The sequence below is a fragment of the Mesoplodon densirostris genome, chromosome 4 (genome assembly GCF_025265405.1).
Source record: "Mesoplodon densirostris isolate mMesDen1 chromosome 4, mMesDen1 primary haplotype, whole genome shotgun sequence".
Taxonomy (NCBI): Eukaryota; Metazoa; Chordata; class Mammalia; order Artiodactyla; family Ziphiidae; genus Mesoplodon; species Mesoplodon densirostris.
Window position 1 is genome coordinate 148,698,159 of NC_082664.1, and position 24,700 is coordinate 148,722,858.

Here is a 24,700-nt window from a genome sequence, read left to right on the forward strand (position 1 = left end):
CTTGAAGTCTAATACACATTCATTTCCATATATCCATAGGGGCATCTTTTATAGGATTCAGCTTCAGCTATTGCTGACGGCCAAGTCTAGGGTGTTGATCTTGACCGCTCAGGATGCCCATGCCTCCTGTTCTCTTTCCACAAGCTGCCCCGACATCCATCCAAGGCTGTCCTGGCCTGGTCATTCTCCACCCCACAGCCTCCTCTCCGATCTTCCTGGCCTCAGCTCCTCCCTGCCTTCCTCACCACCCTCATGCAACCTTCATGTCAATTCCTGATCAGTAGCCATAAAACATCTCCAATGTCTTCCCATTATCCAACAATAAATAATTAAGTAAGAATGATCCACTAATGAAGAATTCCAGGTCCTCCACAGTACCTCCAAGTGCATCTCTGTTCCTCCCACTGTGCACCTCACGCCCAGGCAGGCAGACCCCTGGCTGCCTTGCATTTACATCATGCTTATCCCTAATCCCAGACCCCAGCTCCTACGCCTCGTCAGATCTCCCTTTCCCCGTCTCTCTACACGTAACTCTGTCACTAGGTCAAGGTTTCCACCTACCACTACACACCCCAATTTAGACGTCAAGAAGGCAGGTATTTTTATTTCAGGTTAAAATAGGTCCCTTTTAGTCAATTATCACACTTTTAAGTAGACAGATAACTCAGTTCCTGGCAAAGCCACATTTACGTTGGCTAAACCAGAGCTGTTGGAATACCACCTCCCACCTGACTTTGTTATAATAGGGAGACAGACGAGGACTCTCTGGCATCGATCAAGTTTTCTCTGTTATGGGCACAGGTACCTGCATTTGTCCATGAGCATCCTTCATGCAGACCTCACCTCCCAACACAGAAAGAAAACACTTCACCTTGGCATTGGTTTTTAAACCGTGACCAGAGGACATCCCAGACCAGGGACATGCATTAACTCTAATCTCATCAAACGTTTTCCATCCAAAATATATCACCACATCCTGAAAAATTCAAGAGTCTCTTACATGTCACATTCATCTCACTGTGAGCAGGCTAATAGCTGAAAAAGTTTTCAAAATGCCCTACTGCGAAAATTTCCTATTTCTTGTCAAAAGTGACAAGGAACAAAGAGTCTCAATCACTGATCACACTCATTCATTTTACGGACAAATTACTTACTTGGGAATGATTGCTCGAGGTCTCAATTTTCTCCTGGGATTTGTCTCTGGCTAATCTGGCAGCTTCTTTCACCTCCTGGAATTTCTCTGCAAACTGAACGTGAAGAAGAATTATTAGGGATTTCCTTAACCTTACACATGGCTGATATTCAGAACCTACCTTTATTATTTTGCATTCATTTTAAGCCAATAAATTCTGTATAAATCCAGAAGAAGGATTTTATTTGAGATTAAAAAGAAATGAATATAATGAATGTTTTTTCCAAAAAAACCCACTATTGGCCAAGGTCAGATCTGAACGAATTTCTAAGATATTGAAGCTAGATTTGATGGCAAAATATTAAAAACACATACCTCTGACTAACAGCACCTAATACAAATGCAACAAAAGAAATTTAGCTATAGTGCAAAAGGAATCCACGAAAAACTTCATAATCCCTATTGAAAGATCCAAGAACTCTTACAAGTCAATGTCATGAAAAACAAAAACATCCAAAAAGTTGAGAAGGAACAGTCCTAGATTTTTTTTTCTTTTTTTTTGCAGTACGCGGGTCTCTCACTGTTGTGGCCTCTCCCGTTGCAGAGCACAGGCTCCAGACGCGCAGGCTCAGCGGCCATGGCTCACTGGCCCAGCCGCTCCGCGGCATGTGGGATCTTCCCAGACCGGGGCACGAACCCGTGTCCCCTGCATTGGCAGGCGGACTCTCAACCACTGCACCACCAGGGAATCCCAGTCCTAGATTTTAAAAGCCTAAGATATAAAATAGCAAAATGCAACGTGTAGCCTAGGACTGAGTCCTCTTTTGAACAGACCAAGTAGAAGACTTCTGGGCAACAAGGAGGGAAATGTGAGCATGGACTGAAAAAGATGACACCAAGGAGTTACTTTATATATATATATATATATATATATATATATATATATATATATATATATATATATATTTATTTATTTATTTAATTTATTTATTTATGGCTGCTTTGGGTTTTCGTTGCTGCGCACGGGCTTTCTCTAGCTCCAGCGAGCGGGGGCTACTCTTCGTTGTGGTGCGCTGGCTTCTCATCGCAGTGGCTTCTCTTGCTGTGAGCACGGGCTCTAGGCACATGGGCTTCAGTAGTTGTGGCGCATGGTCTCAGTAGTTGTGGCGTATGGGCTCAGTAGTTGTGGCTTGCGGGCCCTAGAGCACGCAGGCTTCAGTAATTACAGCGCTCAGGCTCAGTAGTTGTGGCTCGCGGGCTCTAGAGCACAGGCTCAGTAGTTGTGGCACACGGGCTTCATTGCTCCGCGCCATGTGGGAGCTTCCCGGACCAGGACTCCAACCCGTGTCCCCCACATTGGCAGGTGGATTCTTAACCACTGCACCACCAGGGAAGTCCAGGAGTTATTATTAATTTTGTTAGAAGTGCTGATGACGTTGTGGTTGTTGGGGAATGTGATTCTTTAGAGATCAACACTGAAGTATTTAGGCGTGAAATGTCTCGATGTCTGTAATTTACTTTAAAGTACTTCAGCAGCAATAAAAACAGATGAAGCAATGTGGCACAGTGTTCACTGTTAAATCTACGTGATGCGCATATGGGTGCCCATTATACTATGCTGTCTACTTTCAAAAATGTTTTAATATTTTCTTAAAAGAAAAATTCTTAAAATCCCAGGGCAATCATATCAATCACTGCTTTATAGTCACTGACAAGGCAACTGATTTTAATCAGCCAATACGTTGTTTGAACAGAGAACATTCTGTGATAGCTAATGCTGACATCACACAGCAAGAGAGAGCCAAATGTTGCTGAGAAATGAAAAACAGCTGGCCAAGTGGCAAGGCCACCAACAATTCTGTGGCTTTTGCTGATAACTCTATTTCTGAGCACAGGCCGCCCTCTGAGTGCTTCACAAAGCCAATAGCGGTCTGCTTTGGGAAACCTTGCCGGGTGATAGCCGTTGGTCAACCAAGCACCCAGTGGAGGCAGAGAAGGTCAGTGTGGCAACGCTGGCCTGTGTTGCTCCCACAGGCCTGTAAATAAAGCCATAGCTACAGGGCTTCATTTAACCAACCCAGAGCTGTCAGAGAAAAATCACATTACCTGTTGCTTAAAAGACGTGAGGTCTAGCAAGGATGGACAAAGCACCCGCCTTCCTTTTAGGGGCCCCGTAAGTAAAAACATCATGTCATGAACTCCTTGATGGCAGGGTCCACGCTTTTCCTCTTTGCACCCTCCCCTGACACCTGGCAGAGAGCAGGCACAAATAAGTTTGTTCAGTGAATGAATGAGCTCTGGGTTCCAGATTTGCACACCTCCGCCCACTTGAAAAAAAAATCATGTCAAAGTACAGGCCAAACCTAAGGACCTAGGAAGGTACTGTGGTAGGTGTCTTGGGAGTATTCTGCCCCATCTTTCTGCTTCCTAAGCTTAACTGATTGGATCAACCTAGGAACTAGATAGAGCATCACTTGGAATATGAACATTATCCCGGAAGAGATTTTGTGCAGGCACTATAAAGGCCTTTCAATCTTATTAAGACATTAAAAGATGCAACTTTTAAAAGGTATGATCTTAAATGTTTTTATGCCCCACTATCAACCAGAAGTCAAACGTGATTTGAAGAAAACGGTAATGCATGTGGTTCTCAGTAGACACACCTGCTAATGGAGTCCCCCCATGCTGTGCGTAGGAAGGTTGGGCTGGCTGTCTCCCACAAGCATCTCAATTCACCAGGCTCCCAAACCAAAAGCATTCTTCTTTACAGACCGTCCTTGTGCCTGTCAGGGTCTCTTTCTCTCAGGGTCTTATTCGAAGTTGCTTGTAAACTAGATTGGACATGTCATCAGCCAGGGTCATGCTTATTCAGTCAACAAACATGGTCTGAGCACCACTCACACCTTCAGCAAACAAAAATTTTCACAGTGAGCTGGGCCATGCCCTAAGTTAGGTGCTGCGGTGTGAACACTGTGTAAGTATCAGAGAGAGGGTGAGACTTGGGTAGCAGGAGATAGTGGCAAAGAAGTCAGTAAATAAAGCCCTGCCGGGCTTTGATAGAACAAGCTGCCTCTGGATGGAGCTTGGGGGCCTCCATTCTGTATGTCTCCTCCTACCTGACCCTGAACATCTGGGATGACCCTCAGCTCAACTCTTGGAGACTCAGCCCAGAGCACAAACCTTCAGTTCCAATGGGCCCTTCTCTCTTTGTCCCCTGACACCCATCATGGTGGCCCCTCCAGGTGTCCCACAGTTTTGTCTTGGGTGGGCCTACTTAGTACCCTCTTCCCCTAGACCCTCAGCATAGGCATATCTACAAGGTAAGGAGTTTAATAGCTTCTTAACACACATTCTCTTGTTTGCCTCTCTCCATCCTCTGTAGGACAGGAATTCTTTTTTTTTCTTAATATTTATTTCATTTATTTATTTGGTTGTGCCGGGTCTTAGTTGTGGCAGCTGGGCTCCTTAGTTGCGGCAGGCAGGCTCCTTAGTTGTGGCATGCTCACTCTTAGTTGCGGCACGCATGTGGGATCTAGTTCCCTGACCAGGGATCGAACGCTGCATTGGGAGTGCGGAGTCTTAACCACTGCACCACCAGGGAAGTCCCTAGGATGGGAATTCTTTTTTTTTTTTTTTGCTGTATGCGGGCCTCTCACCGCTGCGGCCTCTCCCGCTGCGGAGCACAGGCTCCAGACGCGCAGGCCCAGCGGCCATGGCCCATGGGCCCAGCTGCTCCATGGCACGTGGGATCCTCCCGGACCGGGGCACGAACCCGTGTCCCCCGCATCGGCAGGCGGACCCTCAACCACTGCGCCACCAGGGAAGCCCCAGGAATTCTTATGTATAGTTTCCTGAAAAGAAAATGGAGTCTTAGAGAGGTTAAAATTTGCCCATGGTCACATGGCTAGTAAATAATAAACCTGAACTTGGGCCCAGATCTGATTTCCACACAATCATCCACACATCCAGTTACTTTTGTGTGCTTATAAGAATGCCAAGAGTCTTGTCCACAGCAGTTGCTAAACATTTATTGATTGGATTTTCCATTTGCAAAGAGATGCCCTTACCTTAAAATAGAATTGTACTCACTTCCCCTTTAAAAGAAAATTCTAAAAGCTTTAACTCCAAAACAGGCCATGGGAACCTTTAAGGCAAAGACAAGGCCTGAGGATTAGATTAGCAGATACAGAATGAGGGGCCCGGGCGACAAGTTCTGATTTTACAGCTCTCCTCAGCTTCACTATTTAGCCGTTCTCTTTCTCAGTTACAAAAGAGGGGCAAGGAACAACTGTCACACATACGTCAAAACACACATCCTTATAGGACCTCAAGGTGACAGTGCTACTACACAGGCAGACCTCACTTTATCACATTTCACAGATACTGTGTTTTTTACAAATTGAAGGCTGGTGGCAACCCTGCATCAAGCAAGTCTATCGGCACCATTTTTCCAACAGTATTTGCTCACTTCGTGTCTCTGTGTCACTAATTCTCACAATGTTTCAAACTTTCATGGTGATCTGCCATCAGTGATCTTTGCTGTTACTAAAATTCAGTGAAGGCTTAGATAATGGTTAGCAATTATTAGCCACAACGTATTTTTTTAATTTAGGTATGTACATTGTTATTTTAGACATAATGCTAGTGCACATTTAATGGACTACAGTATAATGTAAACATAACTTTTACATGCACTGCAAAGCCAAAAACTTTGTGTGGCTTGCTTTATTGCAAGATTTGCTTTATTGCGGTGGTCTGGAACCAAATTCACAATATCTCCAAGGCACGCCTGTGAACAGTAACAGCCTAGAACATCTCAAAAAAGGGGAAAAAAGGACATGTATTCTCGACTCCTAGGGATGAGATAAGACACTCGGTTAGAATGTACAGTCTTACTATGCACTCACAGCTACCCTGAGGTCCTCTTACTACTGTCAGTATACAAATGGGGCACAGATGGGTTTTGAAACTGGCCAAGGTCACACTGGGACTGAACACAGGCCATCTGAAGCCAGTGCTGGACACTCCGGGGTCCTATGATTTACCTGCTTAACTGCTACCTTAGCTAAGATGCCCAACTCTGACACTTATCAGCCTCTCAAATGCAGGGAAATGAACTGTTCTGCACCTTGGTTTCTTTATCTATGAAATGTGGATACTAATACAACCTCCATGGATCACTGGAGGATGAGAGATGGGGCTTTGCTGGGTGTATGATAGGGGTTCAACAGAGAGAAGCACAGCTTCTCTGGCCTTGATTGGACTTAAAACCACGAACTTTAGTAAAAGAATGCCACAAAAGGGTGAATTCATTCATTCAAAAGTATTAACTAGTTATTTCTATGTGCTAGGGACTGTGCTGGGTACACTGAAATACCCAAGAAAGACTTAGTTCCTGTCCTCAAAGGAATTCTGAGTCTGTAGGGGATTTCGTTTTATATTCAAATGGGTGAGAATCAAAAGAATTTTTATCAGAAAATAAGCTTAAAATGTAATGAAGTAGGATAAGCCCTATCAGATACATTTTAGGTAAATAAATAATCATTTAAAAAGAGGTGGCATTATGGGAATAGGCCCTACCATTTATATAAAAATTAGCTATGACAAAGGAGGAATCATAAACTAATGGAGAAAATTATTCAAAAATATGATTGAGATAATTTTGGTAAACTGAGGGGAAATTAATTTAAATCCTTACGCATGGAGAAAATTATTCAAAAATATGATTGAGATAATTTTGGTAAACTGAGGGGAAATTAATTTAAATCCTTAGGCGAACCAGTAGCATGATAAATCAATGATGGGTTAAAGGGGTAAGTATTTTTTTTTAAATCTGGATGCAAGCAGAGTTGAACATTCATCAGACTTCTGCTTGAGGGGTGAGAGGGTAATTTTCTAAACTTGTAAGAAACAAAAGAAAATCACAAAAGTGACAGACTTGACTGCTTAACAATTCAAAGCTTTTGAATATAAAAAGAAAGAAAAAAAAAACTAAATCAGAAGGGAAACAACAGCCTGGGGGAAATATCTATAGCTAGGTCAGTACAACAGAAAAAGGGCCATTATCTTTAGTATAGAAAGAGTTTGTACAAATTGAAAAGGAAAATGTGAAAACCCCAATAGATAAATGGCAAAATTCAGGAATAAAAAATACAACAAGTAAACAATTTATAGAGAAGATCGTTCAGCCTTGCTGGAAATGCAAAGCAAAATAATAAGGCACCATTCTTTGCCTGCTGAATTAGCAAACGCTAAAAACAATTATAATATCCTGTGCTGGCAAAGATATTCCTGGCAGCATTGTGACTGGTACAGCCCCACTGAGAAGCAATTTGGAAATATGTATCGTAAGTGAGAAAAAAATGTTCCTACCCACTGACCTAGTGAAATCACTTTTGGGAAACTATTCTTCAAAAATAATTGGGAATATGGAAAATAAAAGGCCTTCAATATAAAGATGTTAATCCTAGCATTATCTATAATCATGAAAAACTGGAAGCAATCCAGGGCGCCCTGGGAGAAGGATGGGAGGTTTCCACTCACAGCCTCCAACGGTTGGAATGAAAGCAGTCCTCACTGAGCGAGGTGCCAAGATGACTGTCCTTTGGTGAAAAAGCCCCTCCCTCCAAGTCTTAAGCTTTCTCATGTTTCCCCCCTTATTATAAAAAAAGCACACATGCTTGTACATTTAGTAAGTATAATTTAGGAAAAAATATCTTTTTAAAACCTATAGTCCCATCACCCAGAGATAAGCACTAACCACATAAACTTTTGATTTTTTCCTATCTGTATACATGCATCCACTACACATATTCGTTAAAAAATAGAATATTGTAGGGCTTCCCTGGTGGTGCAGTGGTTGAGAGTCTGCCTGCCGATGAAGGGGACACGGGTTCATGCCCCGGTCGGGGAAGATCCCACATGCCACAGAGAGGCTGGGCCCATGAGCCATGGCCGCTGAGCCTGCGCATCCGGAGCCTGTGCTCTGCAACGGGAGAGGCCACAACAGTGAGAGGCCCGTGTACCACAAAAAAAAAAAAAAAAAAAAAGAAAGACTATTGTACATCTGCTTTTATAGCTACTTTTGATATTAACGATATAACAATATTTTCATGCACTTATATGATCTTCTATTACATTACCTGAATTGCTGCATAATATCACCCTGAAGGATATACTGGAGTTTATTTAATTAACTTCCTATGGCTGGACATTTAGGCTGGTGTTTTTGTCTTTTTGTTTTTGCTATTATAAATGATGCTGCAAGGAAAATTCTTGTAGCTAATTCTCTCGATGCAGTTACAATTATTTCCTTAGAATAGATTCCTATAAATAAAACTCATGGATCAAAGGACATTCAAACCACAAATGTTTCTTAATATATGCCAAATTCTCATGTCTTTACTTATTAGGATCATTTTCTATAGTTGTTAAATGTGTGGTAATAATTTTATAATCAAAATCAAAATCATCATCATCATCATATTATGATAGAAAATGAAAGACTATTGCTTTATTTCATTTGTGGCTTTTTTTGGCCTTGGTCTTTGAAGACCCTAGGGCAGACGCTACCTATTTGCTTATTCAAAATCCATTTCTTCTTTTCCCTTAGCTTAACAGAATCTCAATTTGTCTAGAGCAGGACATTTCCCAGGTGGTAGAGAATGAGAACTGATCTAAGCTGACCATGGTAAGACATTTGTCTGCCTCTTTTTTTTTTCCTGAAGTTGGGTGTGGGAGGGTGGCCTAGGGACCCAAGACTGATAACAGTATCCCAAAAAGAAATCTGCCAAGGAAGTTTACAGGGAGGGTTGTGGTACCACCCTCCTGCCACAAATGCAGATGTGATGGATAGAGCTTAAGAAGCCATTTTATCTTCATGAGGAAAAGGACAAGTCAAAGAAACAAAACACACAGAGCCCTACACCCAATATCATGGAGCCACATGCTGGCAACTGCCTGCCTTAGGACTTCCTTTTGTATGAAAAGCATAAGCCCTCTTTGTTACTTGCAGCCAAAAACATTCTAACTAAAACATATCAAAAGAATGATCAATATCCCCCACTGAAAGAAAACTTAGTCTTTTAAATCACAGAGGTAAGAGATAGAGCAATGCTCTCACAACTACACTGAGTTAATGAAGTGAGCATAAGAACACAAATTTGAATTTGAAATGACATAACTGAAAAGGGTCAAAAGCAAATGCCACGTATGGGTCAGGGTTTAGATGGATCAATCACAGAGCACTAGCAACTCCACCCTGGATCACTCCCCTTTGTGGCAGAATGTGTTTCCTTCTGCCTACAATGAATGAGATGGAGACAAACATCTCAAGGTCATGTGCCAGAAATCATCTAAACTTTAACAACTGGTTCATTCTTACACTTGGTTCTGCTTCCTTTGATCTCTTCAGAAGCCCTTCCTTTTGTCAGAACACGTAAGCCCCTTTTCAACATTCTTCAGTAGGCTGAGGCGTTATGCCCTCTTCAGCGGGTGGACAGAGTCCCAGCTTACCTCTGGGAAAATGTAGCTCCTGTTATTTTGGAAAGCCTATATAAAGAGCAGAAAGTGTCCCTGTAAAACTTTCTGGATTTTGGTGTGAAGTGGTCCTTATAAAGGGAGCCGTAAAGACAAAGGTATCTATTTTCCTCCTGGGGGGGTAAAAGAGAAGTGTGTAGAAAGTGTTCTTAAATGAAAACATCCACACTGGTGTCCCTTTTTCTAGCCTAGTTACAGTGTCTGATTACCAATTCCCCTTTCAGGTCTGTGGGTGGCTGCTCTGTGAAGTCGAGAATATTCAGCCACAGCTGTCCTCTCAGCAACACACCTCGGGAACCCGTTAGGCCCAAGTTCCTCTGTGCTAACTAATTGCCACTTGTCGAGACTGCCAGCCTCACATCATGGTAATTTACCAGTGTGTGGTTAATCATTCCCTTCAAAGGGAAGGGGAGAAGTTGATTTGAAACATTCTGAACAAAGGAGACATCTGAGGGCTTCTTTGATACGGCTCTGTGACCACGGCAGGTCACAGTCACAAAGCGGGACTCCAATGCCACTGGAGGAGATGGGGTAACTCGGGAAGACAGGGCACTCCCCTTTAATGATAGGACATCTTCTTCCGTCTGGAAAAAATTAGAAGTGGCCACACCTGGAAGCAGGCGCGGCCCAAGGTCTCTTCAGTTCTCAGGGGCACAAAGAATGGAACTTTAACAGCTTGTTCTCATTTTTGTTCTGAGTTCTCCCTCTTTTCAATTCTTTTCATTGATACGTTACCCCTTTATCCTTCCTAGCTACTTTGAGTCCTCCAAAGATTGAAGAAATTGTTCCAGGCAGCTGAGAGTAACCCTCAAACCATCCTAGGCTTCCGTGAAGAACTCCAGCCCTGGATGGGATCAGGGGCAGTTGAGCCAAGGTGGGCCCAGCCAGGACCCCGCCACTGACAGAAGCCCCCCATCTGACCCTGCCCAGCAGTCTGAGGCTTCCAGGCCTATCAGTCCGGATAGGAGACACTTGGCAGGGGAGGCATTGTTCCTACCACCCCTCTTCTCCCCACCAGGCACTTCAGAGGGAAAAGGCATGCAATCCCCAAGAGCCACTTCAGACAGAGGTTCTGGTTAATTCCTCTTTCAACAAATCACCATCATACTTGCTTCCACTTTATAGAAATTCACTCTGATCCTCACAGCACCTATTCCTCTTCCTCATTTCAGACAATGGCATCACATCATCCATCCACCACCACCCCAGTCTTTGCCTCCCACATCGACTCACTGAGTGCCACCAGTTTAGCTCCTCAGTATTTCTTAAATCTCTCCAACTCTTACACAAGCCCTCATCATCTCTGATCTGGACTAACACAAGCTAATCTGTCTTGATGCCAGAAAAAAAATTCACCTAAAATGAAAATCTGATCATTTTCTTTCTTGGCTTAAAATCTTTCACAGGCCATAGGATAAAGTCCAGAAACTCTGGCATGACACAGAAGGCCTTCTGACAGCTGGCCTCTATCAGCCTTACCCACCCCCAACACCTGGGCACCCTGTTAACAGTGAACCGTTTGCAGCTTCCCTCACACAGTGTCAGGATTTTGCTCGTGCTCCTCCCGTTGTCCGGAGGATGATGGAAAAGGTAAATCCTCCCTGTGGCACGACGTGGAACATCTCATTGTCCGGTGTGCACAGGAGAGGTGACCTGGAGCTGGAGTCTACACTGAACCCTGGGGAAATGGTTAAGGGTCTAGCTGCATGGGAGGGACTGGGAAGAAATCAAGCTGGAGGGGTAGTGATAAAGAGTTCTGGGAAATGGCTACAACAATGGGCCCAAATCAAACCAGAGCCTGGAGATATTCACGTTCCCCATGAATGCTTGCAATGGACTGAAAGTCTGTGTCTCCCTCAAATTCATATGAGGCAATCCTAACCCTCAGTGGGAGGGACTAGGAGGTGGAGCCTTTGGGAGGTGACTGGGTCATAAGGATGGAGCCCTCATGGCTGGGAACAAGGCCCTTATAAAAGAGACCGCAGGGCTTCCCTGGTGGCGCAGTGGTTGAGAGTCCACTTGCCGATGCAGGGGACACGGGTTCGTGCCCCGGTCCGGGAAGATCCCACATGCCACGGAGCGGCTGGGCCCGTGAGCCATGGCTGCTGAGTCTGCGCATCCGGAGACTGTGCTCCGCAACGGGAGAGGCCACAACAGTGAGAGGCCCGTGTACCGCAAAAAAAAAAAAAAAAAAAGAGACCGCAGAGAGCATTCTTGCCCTCTTTTCATCATGTGAGAACACAGTGAAAAGCTGACAGTCTGCAACTTGGAAGAGTGCCTTCACCTGACTTCACCATGCTGGCTCCCTGATCTCAGACTCCAGCCTCCAGAACTATGAGAGGCTGTCCACAGCAAAGGAATCCATAAACAAGACAAAAAGACAACCCTGAGAATGGGAGAAAATATTTGCAAACAAAGCAACTGACAAAGGATTAATCTCCAAAATATATAAACAGCTCATGCAGCTCAATATCAAAAAAAAAAAAATGGGCAGAAGACGAAAATAGACATTTCTCCAAAGAAGACATACAGATGGCAAAGAGGCACATGAAAAGATGCTCAACATCACTAATTATCAGAGAAATGCAAATCAAAACTACAGTGACGTATCACCTCACACCGGTCAGAATGGCCATCATCAAAAAATCTACAAACAATAAATGCTGGAAAGGGTATGGAGAAAAGGGAACCCTCTTGCACTGTTGGTGGGAATGTAAATTGATACAGCCACTATGGAGAACAGTATGGAGGTTCCTTAAAAAACTAAAAATAGAATTACCATATGACCCAGCAATCCCACTACTGGGCATATACCCTGAGAAAACCATAATTCAAAAAGACCCATGCACCCTAATGTTCATTGCAGCACTATTTACAATAGCCAGGACATGGAAGCAACCTAAATGTCCATCAACAGAGGAATGGATAAAGAAGATGTGGTTCATATATACAATGCAACATTACTCAGTCATAAAAAGGAATGAAATTGGGTCATTTGTAGAGACGTGGATGGACCTAGAGACTGTCATACAGAGTGAAGTAAGAAAGAGAAAGACAAATATCATATATTAACGCATATATGTGGAATCTGGAAAAATGGTATAGATGATCTTATACCATTTTTATGCAAAGCAGAAACCGAGGCACAGACGTAGAGAACAAATGTATGGATACCAAGGGGGAAAGTGGGGGTGGGAGGAACTGAGAGATTGGGATTGACATATATACACTATTGATACTATGTATAAAATAGATAACTAATGAGAACCTACTGTATAAGCACAGGGAACTCTACTCAGTGCTCTGTGGTGACCTAAATGGGAAGGAAATCCAAAAAAGAGGGGATATATGTATACGTATAGCTGATTCACTTTGCTGTACAGTAGAAACTAACACAACATTGTAAAGCAACTATACTCCAATAAAAATTAATTATAAAAAAAAAAGAACTGTGAGAGGCTGTTGTTTAAATACCCAGTCTATGGTATTTTGTTATAATAGCCTGAACAGACCAAGACAATGCTCTTCTGAAGCCTCCACCCTCCAGCAAAAAGAGGGCAGGAAGGCTGCTCTATGGATACCCAGTTATTCTCTTCCCCAGGCAGCCTGGCACTTGCTCAAAAGGCTTATGGACACACTGGCCTTGGTGCCGGGGAGAGAATGTAGTGTGGCCTTGACAATACCTACTCCTGTCATGGCCACCCTGACTTCTGGCCCCGTTGAGTATCAACTGCCAACAGCGGTGACCCACCCTGAGGCCCTGATTCTGCATCACACTTCTAAGTGACCAGCCAGCTCCCTGGTGGAAAGCTGATTACGCTGGGCCCTTCCTCCAGAGCACACAGTAATTTACCCTCACCGGGACAGACGTATACTACGAACTGTCAGGCCTCCCGGCCCCCCGACCCACAAACTTACTTAATGCCTTCTGTACCACACAGCACCACCTCCAACCAACCAACCAACTTCTCTGCAAATGAAATGAAGCAAGGTCTACTTGCCGCAGGATTCTTGATCCTCCCACAAACCTTATCAGCAGAAGCAGCAGGCCTTCCAGAACTCTGCTGTGCTGCCTGCTAGAACACCACATCTTGCAGAGTTGTGGGACGTGATGCTTCTCCTCAGAGCCGCAGTCCAGGGACTGAGGGATCAGGGATGGAGATGACATCTCCCATGTTTATACCCCGCGAGCTACCCTTAAGATTTTTGCTTCCTGCCCCATGTTGCTGAGCCCTGGCGATCTGGAGATTTCAGTACCCAGGAAAGGATGCTTCTATGAGTGGGTGGCATAGGAGGATGTGTGGCGTGCCAACAGGTCATTTTGGGTTTCTTGGGCTTCTAGGGAACAGCATCCTCATAGGCGGGGATGCAGAGGAGGACAGACTGTGGGGTACCCTTCCTTAGGGGGCTTGTTTGTGGCTGGGTCTGTGGGCTGGAGGCCTCCTTAGAAATGTGCATGTGTCCCGGCCTGTGCTGCTGCCGGCAGCCCAGGGGCCTGTGGGCACACGCATGGCGGCTCCCGGAGCCCGCGGCGTCCGGGCGGAGCGTGGCCGTGGTCAGCGGACCTGGCGCCTCGGGCACTGACTACTGCGGAAACGAGATTATGAAGGCTAGTCATGCTCCCTGCTACTCCCTGCAGAATCCAGAAGCTCTGCCTCTGCACTGAGAGCTTCCCATGTGGAACTGGCTCAGGCTGGTTAAGGACTCTGTCTCTGAGAAAACAACTGGACTGACGAGAATGCAGTTTTGGAAAAAAACTGTGGATGATATATATTGTGACAGTCCACCACATCAGCCTGCGGCCATTGAACTATGGAAGGCTGTCAAAAGACATAATCTGACTAAAAGATGGCTTATGAAAATCATTGATGAAAGAGAAAAAATTTGGATGACAAAGCATATCGTAATATCCAGGAACTGGAAAATTATGCTGAAAACACACAGAGCTCTCTTCTTTATCTAACACTAGAAATATTGGGTATAAAGGACCTTCATGCAGATCATGCCACAAGTCACATTGGAAAAGCACAAGGCATTGTAACTTGCTTGAGAGCAACGCCGTATCATGGTAGTAGAAGAAGAGTATTCCTTCCCATGGACATTTGTATGCTGCACGGTGTTTCACAAGAGGATTTTCTATGGAAGAGCCAAGATAAAAATGTGAGAGATGTGGTATATGACATGGCCAGCCAGGCACACTTGCACCTAAAGCATGCTAGGTCCTTCCACAAAAGTGTTCCTGTGAAACCATTTCCTGCTTTCCCTCAGACAGTTGCTCTGGAGGACTATTTAAAGAAAATTCAACAAGTGGATTTTGATATATTCCACCCATCTTTATAGCAGAAGAATACTTTACTTCCATTATCTTTGTATATTCAGTCATGGAGAAAAAGATATTAAAATAATTTCATGGCAAAAAAAAAAAAGAAATGTGCATGTGTGTGTATGTGGTGTACAAACACACATGCACACACACTGGACAAATAAAAGGTGCATTTAGCAAGTTCCTGCCAGGGTGGCTTCCTGATTCAGCTTAATCCCCCTGTGAAAATAGTCCTTAGTGTACACAGGGAACCCAAGCAACCAAGTCTGTACTAAGCAGCTCTGTCAATTCCCCAGGCGTCTGGAATTCTGTAAGGCCCTCTGGGGACGGGACCACAGCTCTGCATCCTTGGTGCCCAGCACGGTGTCGGCACAGCAGGAGCTCAATAAACACCTGCCCAGCAGTCAGTGGGACGGTCACGGCTGGATGGTCTAGAACTCCTTTAGCCAAGATTCCCAAAGCCAGCCTGGCTCCAGCCCTTCCTGGATTTTCAACTCTCTCTTGGATTCCTTGAGATACTCTGATAGGCTTCCAATAAGTTCTTGTGTCACATAAACTAGGCAGTCTTGCTTTTTGTTTTTGTTTTGTTGTTTTGGCTGCGTCGAGACACGAGGGATCTTAGTTCCCCGACCAGGGATTGAACCCGGGTCCCCTGCAGTGGAAGCATGGAGTCCTAACCACTGGACTGCCAGGCAAGTCCCTAGTCAGTCTTGCTTTTAACCAGTACGTTTTCAATACCTACACAGGACTCTCCACCATCCTAAAAGGAAGCCTATTCTCCTAAAATAAGCTTCTGGCCCCTTCAGTCGGCTAGGCGAGGCCTCTCAGAGGTGGTCAGTTCGTTTCCTCGGTCCTTGGGCTTCTCCAAGTCTGTGGTCAGTCATGCCCTGCTCCTCAACACCTTTTTAACTATCCACAGAGTGTGTCCCAGACACCCTGGAAATCAAAGCAAAGCTATAAACGCTCTACCTAGAAAAAGAGCAACACACACACAAAACACTGTGTGACATTTTAAGGGTTGTGGGGACTCCAAGTTAAGAACTTATGATCCTATGACATATAAGAAATATATATCTTGTCTTCCTCCATGGTTCCTGGCTCACAGTTCCTGAGCGCTAAGAGCAATGCGAGCATCTTTTGTCACAATATTTGGTCTCTTGTCTTCAGTTCTGAGTTCGGAGCCATAAAGGTGAAATGGGTATCTTACCATTCATAACAAGCCCCTTTCCGTCAAAACTGGGTTTATGTCAATGAGGTGACTTTTGCAAAGGACCTAAGGATGGGGGCTGGTTGCCAGGGGAACCAATCATGAATAGAGGGGTGAAACTTTCAGTCCCTCTGGGGAGGGGAGAGGGCTGGAGGCTGAATCAGTCACCAGTGGTCAGTGATGGAATCAATCATGCCTAATTAATAAAGCCTCCATAAAACCCTAAAAGGATGGGTTTGGAGAGCTTCTGTGTGGGTGAACATGTAGAGATTTGGGGAGAGTGGCAGACTTCAGAAGGGGCGTGGAAGCTCCGTCCTTTCCACATACCTTGCCCTATGTCTCTTCCATCCAGCTGTTCCTGAGTTACACCCCTTTACAATAAACTGGTAACCTAGTAAGTAAAATGTTTCTCTGAGTTCTATAAGCAGCTCTAGCAAATTAACTGAACCTTAGGAGGGGGTCATTGGAACCTCTGATCTATAGCCGATCAGTCAGAAGCACAGGTGACACCCTGGGCTTACAACTGAAGTCTGAAGTTGGGGGGGGGGTCTTGCAGGACTGAGCCCTTCACCTGAGGGATTGGATGCTTCCTCCAGGTAGGCAGTGTCAGAATCGAGTTGCATTGCAGGACACCCATCTGGGGTCTGAGAAGTGCTTGGTGCTTCGGGGAACCCCTCCACCCTCCACCCACATGCATGTTGGAAATTGGGAGCAGAAACCTTTTAAAACTCTTACTGAGCATCACCTTACTCCCCCTCTCTGAGGGCTCCAACCACAGTCAGTGACACTGACGGCTGTCAGACACACCCTGGGTGCAGGGCCCGGTGGACACCTGGGGAAGGAACAGCTGGCAAAGCTGCGTCCTGAGGCTACACCTCAGGCTGTGAGGCAGCATTGTTAGAGATGTCTTCCTTCTCTAAACAACATTTCCATTTTCAAGGAAACTGATGTTTCTAAAAGGTCATCTGGTTTGGCAGCCCTGCAGCGCCAGAGGGGAGAAAACTGAAGGCCAGAGAGGAATCTGCTCAACCAGTAGTAGCAGCACTGGATCCCTCAGCAGGCAATTACCGACTGAATGAGAAGAGCATTGGACATGGCACCCACGGCGTTGCAGGAAGGACCACATTACCTTTGTCAGCTGCTGCTCCGAGGAAAACCCCAAACCAAACACCGTGTTGGCTCTGCTGTCGGCCCACTGCCCAAATTTCTGCGATGTTTTGGTGAAAGTCATATTGGGTGTGATTGTGCTGTTTATGATCACCTGCAGCGAAACAGCCCAAAGAGTCGACATTTAAACACTGAATTAGACACCAAAGTAACTCCTTAAAAACTCCTCTGTTGGCAAAGCTAGTAGGTAAAGCCTGCATCCCCACTGTTGTATCTGGTCCTGAGTTCTTCCTCTCCTGGCACATCCCACGCTGAGTCATATACACACAGCCATGATAAGAGGCAATTTCAGAGATTTAAAAACAGAGAGTCAGCCTAAAATAAGATTTCACAGGTTATCTCCTAAGTAGAGAACAGGTTCCAAAACTGCTACTTATTTCCCCAAAGCTGTCGCACATCCGATTGCCCTTAACGGCCAGCCATGTCACACATCCTCTGAAGAACCACGCTGCCTACCTGTTTAAGTGCCTAGAGCCCCCGGGGTCCAGCTCAAACCATTTAAAATTTCCACGAGCAATGGGGGCTTGCTGCTTCCCCACGGGAAAGAAAAGGTACACTCTAATTGGGATAATTTCTGGAGGGTTAATTTACTGACTAATTAGACAGGTGTGAGCTGGGTGTATGGACAGTGCAGGGACCTGGTGCCACCTCTCCTTGGCTTTAAAGGATGAGGGGGTGAAGAGGCTATGGGACGTGGAAGGAGAGAGTCATGGAGCACAGGCTGCCTTAACGAGAGAGAAGACCTTCTGTTGAGGGACACACCAGCACATGGTGACCTCACAAGAGGGGGAGCCAGTGGGACAAATGCCCTCGCCTCTGCCATTCTGATTTCCCGCCACTGGCCAAACCCAACCAGAAGCCAGAGGCCCCGCAAGCCCACTGATGTCATCTGCGGGTCGGCCCCTCAGGGACCAGAGCAGGGTGAAGAAGAGTAGAGGATGAATGTGGAGGTAAAAGGATGATATCCAGCACACAGTACATTCATTCATTCAACGAACATTCACTGAACATTCATTATATGCCTGATAGTCTACTATCCAAAGACACAAAGGGGAAGGAGTCAAGAGTCCTGGTCTTCAAGTTGCAGGTAGTCAGGAAGAGGGTAGAGACATGTAAGTAATCACTAAACAATTGATCAGTGTTATAAAGTATCAATAACAGGCTCACTTGGCAGAAATCCTTGGCAGCCTGAATACTAAATTACTGAAGACTAAAAAACTACTTATATCAGCTCTTAAGCCTTACAACAAGCCTATGAGGTACGACTACCACCTTCATTTCACAGGAGAAACTGAGTTGGCAAGTAGCAAAGCCTAGAGGTAAAACCCAGATTGTCTGACTCAAAGTCCTGTATTCTGAACTTCTGCATGACGTGCTTCTCATGTTATACATGATGGCTCCTGTTCTTGCCCCAGCTATGAAGTACTGATGCCTTCACCGCATTCCAGGTTGCTTTTCCTTCCTGTGCTAGTTCCTCTAATTCCCAAGACTGTGTGAGCTAAGACACTTTTATCACATGTTTTTCAGATAACTGAACGCAACAGTTAGTAAAGAGCTCTGCCTGCTGTCACCAGACACTATCAAGAAATGGGGGCAGGGCTTCCCTGGTGGCGCAGTGGTTGAGAGTCTGCCTGCCAATGCAGGGGACACAGGTTTGTGGCCCAGTCTGGGAAGATCCCACATGCCGCGGAGCGGCTGGTCCCGTGAGTCATGGCCCCTGAGCCTGCGCGTCCAGAGCCTGTGCTCCACAACGGGAGAGGCCACAACAGTGAGAGGCCCGCGTACCGCAAAAAAAAAAAAAAGAAAAAAAAAGAAATGGGGGCAGCGGAGGGAGGTGTGGAAAATGCAGATCTAAACCAGAGGCAAGTACAAAGTAAGGCGTCTGGGACCTCGAAGGCTGGCTGGGTTCTGGCTCAGCCCCAGGCAGGACCGATGGAGTGGAACCAAGGCAGGCCAAGGGAAGGCATGTGGCTGGGAGCTGGATCAGAGTGGATCATGTGATCCCAGGAAGCAACCCTGATCACCTCTCAATTACCAGAATCCTGGGAGGGCAAAGCAATGACCACACCCATTCTAAATCTTTCTGCTCCTCACAACGGACCTCTGCCCCTAGGTCAGCTTCCACACCCTCTCCCTGAAGCCCCTTTGAAAGGCAGAGGACAGAGGCTGATACTCCTCTGAAGCCTGTCCCAAACAAGCTGTCCCACTGTCAGTCAAGCTGGAATAAGAATGGTGATGCCCACTGGTCATCTTTAGATCGCTTTAGAACTTAACAGTTCCTAAGGTAGTTTTTCAGTCTTTCATCTGATCCCCATTTTTACAGATGGGGAAACTGATGCTCAACAAGCTCCAATGACTTGTTCAAGGTCATAAAACTAGTAACTGGTTAAAAAGAATATAATGTATGTATTGCTTACATAAGGTAATGATTAACTAAATCTATATTTATGCTCCTGGGGGGTTCATTCAACTTACTTACTTACTTACTTACTTACTTACTTACTTATTTAGGCTGTGTTGGGTCTTCGTTGATGCTTGCGGGCTTTTTTCTGGTTATGGCAAGTGGGGGCTACTCTTTGCTGCAGCATGCGGGTTTCTCACCGAGGTGGCTTCTCTTTGTTGCGGAGCACGGGCTCCAGGCACTTGGGCTTCAGTAGTTGTGGTTCGTGGGCTCTAGAGCGCAGGCTCAGTAGTTGTGGCGCACAGGCTTAGTTGTTCCGCAGCATGTGGGATCTTCCTGGACTAGGGATCTAACCCATGTCCCCTGTATTGGCAGGCGGATTCTATCTATCTATCTATCTATCTATCTATCTATCTATCTATCTATCTATTTATGGCTGCGTTGGGTCTTTGTTGTTGCGCATGGGCTTTCTCCAGTTGCGGTGGGGTGGGCTACTCTTCGTTGCAGTGCATGGGCTTCTCATTGCAGTGGCTTCTCTTGTTGCAGAGCATGGGCTCTAGGCACGTGGGCTTCAGTAGTTGTGGCTCGTGGGCTCTAGAACACAGGCTCAGCAGTTGTGGCACATGGGCTTAGTCGCTCTGCAGCATGTGGGATCTTCCAGGACCAGGGTTTGAACCTGTGTCCCCTACATTGGCAGGTGGGCTCTTAACCACTGTGCCACCAGGGAAGTCCTGGCAGGTGGATTCTTAACCACTGCGCCACCAGGGAAGTCCCATTCAACTTCTTAAATCTGTAGACTCATCAATTTTGGAAAATTCATCAGTTTTTGGAAAATTCTCAACCATTCTCTCTATGAATATTACTTCTGCTCCATTCTCCCTCCTCTCCTTCTGGGATTCCCATTACATGTGTGCTAGATCTTTTGAGCGTGTCCAACATGGTTTATATTCTTTTTTTTTAAACATTTATATAAATTTTTATTTAAACAGTAAGTCAGAAATCTTATTTACATTAATTCCTTTGTTCTCCCAAAAGCACACCCCCACCCCTTATAGGATATAAATGTTCATCGAAACTGGTTTGCGTATTGTTTTAAGGAGAGAAGAGGGAAAAGAATGAGCCTCCAGCTAAACTGTCCCGGCATCTACAAAGAAGTAGGACAGGGATCAGAAGCCAGTTTGCCAGGGTCTTGCAGTGCCCTCACTCAGCAGACTGAAGAACAAGGCAGGGTTTGGGCCATCTCCCCTCTTCTCCACCTCTGAGGTGGGATTTATTTTTGTTTTCTCTTCCCAGTCGCGGACCACCTGGAGCCCTGGGGCGTCACAAAGCCCACGAGGCTGCCAGGGTTTGGGGTTCCTCTGGTACTGGTGTCACCGGCCAGTGAGGGAGGCCTGCAGGCACCGCAGGCCCTGGTTAAAGGTCACAGTCCCCGGCCACCAGCAGGTATCACAGTGCATCTTCTTCACTGCAGCCTCCGCCGATCATGAAGCGGAACTCCTGGAGGTTCGAGACACGGTGGAAGTGAACGAAAGCGCCAGCCACCATGAAGAGGTGGAAGAGCTGATGGGAGTGAAACCAGATGTCATCCTTGCCGGGAAAGTGCTCGGGGATGCGGGCAGCGTACAGGGCTGCTCCTGTGATATACAGGCTGGCCATCAGCATCAACCAGCCGATCTGCCTTAGGGTGGTGGCCTTCAGGAAGCCCTCCGAGATGATATAATGCAAGGTGGGAATGATGCCACTCAGGCCAAGGTCCAAGAACACTCCTGCTCCCACCGCCCGATACTGCGGGGTAGCGAACATGTCCCACTGGGAGACGATAATGGCTGTGATGTCCAGCACACAGATGACAATCAAGTAGATGAAGCATGGTGTGGGTTACAGTAGAAAGAATAATAAAACCAAGGGACAAAGCTTCCCATAATCAGAAGAGCAATACCAGAGTAATCCAGTTTAGAGAAGAGACAGGAGACCCCTTCTGAGTGGCAGTAGACTGTGTGGAACAGCCATGAAAAAGAAAGGCAGAGAATGGCCCCCAAGAAGAATAATCCAAAGACCACCTTCTCTTGCAGGGGGGCCACCAAGGAGATGTCTGGACGAAACATATAAAAGATCCCCAGGCACAGGAAGAATACACAACCTAAGAGATGTGGCCAGATGTTGCCTGTCTCAGTGTGTATTCTGAAAATGCTCTTAAAACAGGCCTGGAAAGAAGGCATAGGGGGCCAGTGTCCATGCAAGAGGAAGTCGTTATCCTTGAGCCAGTCGGTAGCACATCATGAGGCATTACTTGCCACCGACCTCCCCAGACCTTACACACAAACTCTTCCATTCTCTCCATGGCGTGGTGGGCTTGTAAGAGGAGGGACGTGCCCATAAGCCCCTCTTCCTCCTGAGATGGTCCATCATTGCAGTGACCTTCCTCCAAGCTTTTTTTTGATAGGAAGAAAGGACAGATGCCTCTACAAGAGGCTCCAAATCTCCTTGGTGGATGCCATTGTCACCTCTCCTTGTACCATCAAGTTGGTGCCCTTTTCTGAGCCTTATATCTGGCTTTGGAGTCCTGCTGTACTCGCCGGTTTTCTGCTGTCTTGTTCATGGGATACCTGCACCTTTCTTACAAAGAGGTCTTTCTGTTCCTTCTTCTTGGGAGGACAGACTTTTAGGATAGTGAGTGGACCCAGAGCTCGCCGCCGCCTTGCCACGCGTCTCAGGCTCCTCGGAACCGCGGCTGCTGGGACCCCAAACGAGCAGAGGGGCTGCCCGCCGCCACCGCCGCGACCCAGCGTCACAGCTTATATTCTTATCAGTTTTCATCCCCTGATTCTTGGGTCTCTCCATTTCAATTTGGGTATTTTCTATTGATCTGTCTTCTAGTTCACGCGTCTTGGCTATTGATATATCCAAACTGCTGTTAAACCTATCCACTGAGTTCTAAATTTCAGACTTTGTATTATTTTAGTTCTAGAATGTCCTTGTGATTCTTTTTAAAAAAATATAAATCTCTGGGAATATCCTCCTTCAACTATTTTGTTCATTTTTTCCTACATGTCCTTGGATATATTACTCATAGTTATTTTATTAATTTTATTTTTTTTCATAGTTATTTTTAAATCCTCAAACGTCTGGATTATCTTTGAATCTGTTTCTATTATCTGATTTTTGCCCTCTTGATTCTAGGCATGCAGGAATTTTTTTCACTGTATGGTAGAAAATGGGTATAAAAGAACTGTTAGGGCTTCACATGATGTTACCATCTACAGATAGAGTTTTCTCTCTCCTCTGCTAGGCAAGTAGGCTAGATCGGTAATCCCTAACTCAGTGACTAAGGGTCAGGGCTCGGTTTCAGTTCTGGTAATGCTCAGTTTGCCACCGGTTTGCCCCTGTTTTTAGGGCAGGCCCTCTAAAGCTTTCAGCTGAGAACCTGGCAGGTCTTTATCTGCTCTTCCGTGAAAGAGAGCAGGAGATTCACTTCTGTCTATCACAGGTTTTCAGCTTCTGTAGCCTTCCAAAACCATGCATCTTCAAAATCTGGCAAACCTTGAAGGAGAAACTAGCCATGTATTTGGGCCACTCAAGTCTCCAATTTTGTCACTCAAGTTCCAAAATCTCTGCTGGTTTCTCTGTTCCCTAGGTGTCATCTTTCCCAGGAGCCAAACCTGGCTTTTCAGCACCTAGCTACTTCTAGAATCAGTGAGTGCCCCAGGTGAAAAGGGTATGCAGATGCCCAGTGTCCATTCCCTATCCCTCTGGGGCTTTCATGTCTTTACTCTTCTCTTCTCAGACCCCTTGGCAGGTCTTTGCTTTCTAAGCACTGTAAATCTGAGGAAAATTTTACTCTGCCTTTCAGAAATGTCCAGTTTAACTCATTATGCTGGCACAGACTTGGAATTCAGCAAATGTCCTGTGGGGAAAACTAGCCATGGGTTTGAAGCCCCTCAAATCTCCACCTTTGTCACTCTAGCCCTGTGCACTGCTAAATGTTTCCTTAGTGTCTCTTTGTCCCAGCGGCATCCCTATACATGGGCCAAGCCCCAGTCTTCAGGCCGCACCCAGGATTGACAAATGCTCCCAAGAGAGAAAAGACCTTCTGATTGTCATCCCTGAGTGGTCCTCACCTCTCTGGAATTTTAGTCCCTCTAGTCCTCATTGTTTCTACAGTTCTCTGTTGTCTTTAAATTGTGTTTATCCAGCTTTTTCTAGTTGCCATCAGAAGGAACACTGGCCTGCTGCATCTATATACCTTACTCAAAAGCAGAAGTGCTGAATTATGGAGATGCAATTTACTATGTGTCTCAAGTGACATTTTTCTATAATGTTTATGGGAAGCATGCAACCTCTCATAAGGTTGCTATTTACAACAAGAAGCAAAATTGAACTTCAACATGCCAATACAGTTGATTAGTATGACTTCAAATGGGTAGCTAAGATTAGCTGCAGATATTTCACAGTGCTCACTCTAAGCAGTGATTCCAGACCTCTCACTAACTGCCCATCTCTTTCCTCCCCTCCTGTATCATGTGTGTGTTGGCAGGGAGTGGAGGGTACAGAGGTGTATTAGAACTCCCAGCCTGTAATTTAGTCCATCAAACCCACCTTACTTCATTTTCTCCAGTCTCACAAGAGAAGGGTCCATTCACCTGCCCAGAACTAAGCCTCAGTCCCCTAGGTCCCACCTCCTCACTTCCACCCCCAAGATGTCCCTCCTACCCATACAAATGCACTAGGTGCTCACCACCACAGACCCAGCGTAGACGAAAGGTCTGCTCACTCCTGGAACACAAACTCCCAGTCTTGCAGGACGTCTTCATCAAAACTTTGCAGTGGGAGTGCCTCTGTCCTCTTCATTCCCTACTGACATGTCTGCTCTACTGGGGGATTGCTTTGATCCCAGTTCAGCACGGCTACCTTTCATTCTGTCACTGGCATCAA

At 45.7% G+C, this 24,700-nt stretch overlaps 1 protein-coding gene and 2 pseudogenes across 1 annotated transcript in view; 1 reads left to right on the forward strand and 2 right to left on the reverse strand.

Annotated features, from left to right (window-relative positions):
• Positions 1-24,700, reverse strand: part of HOMER2 (homer scaffold protein 2) — a 99,589-nt gene that overhangs the window by 16,825 nt on the left and 58,064 nt on the right. The window contains exons 3-4 of the mRNA XM_060095349.1: positions 17,330-17,461; positions 1,155-1,247 (exon numbers count right to left, since the gene is read on the reverse strand). Coding sequence (XP_059951332.1) covers positions 1,155-1,247; positions 17,330-17,461 — 225 coding nt within the window. The remainder of the gene's footprint in view (positions 1-1,154; positions 1,248-17,329; positions 17,462-24,700) is intronic.
• LOC132487609 (NADH dehydrogenase (ubiquinone) complex I, assembly factor 6-like) lies at positions 14,346-15,070 on the forward strand (annotated as a pseudogene).
• Positions 21,215-22,367, reverse strand: LOC132487610 (adiponectin receptor protein 2-like; annotated as a pseudogene).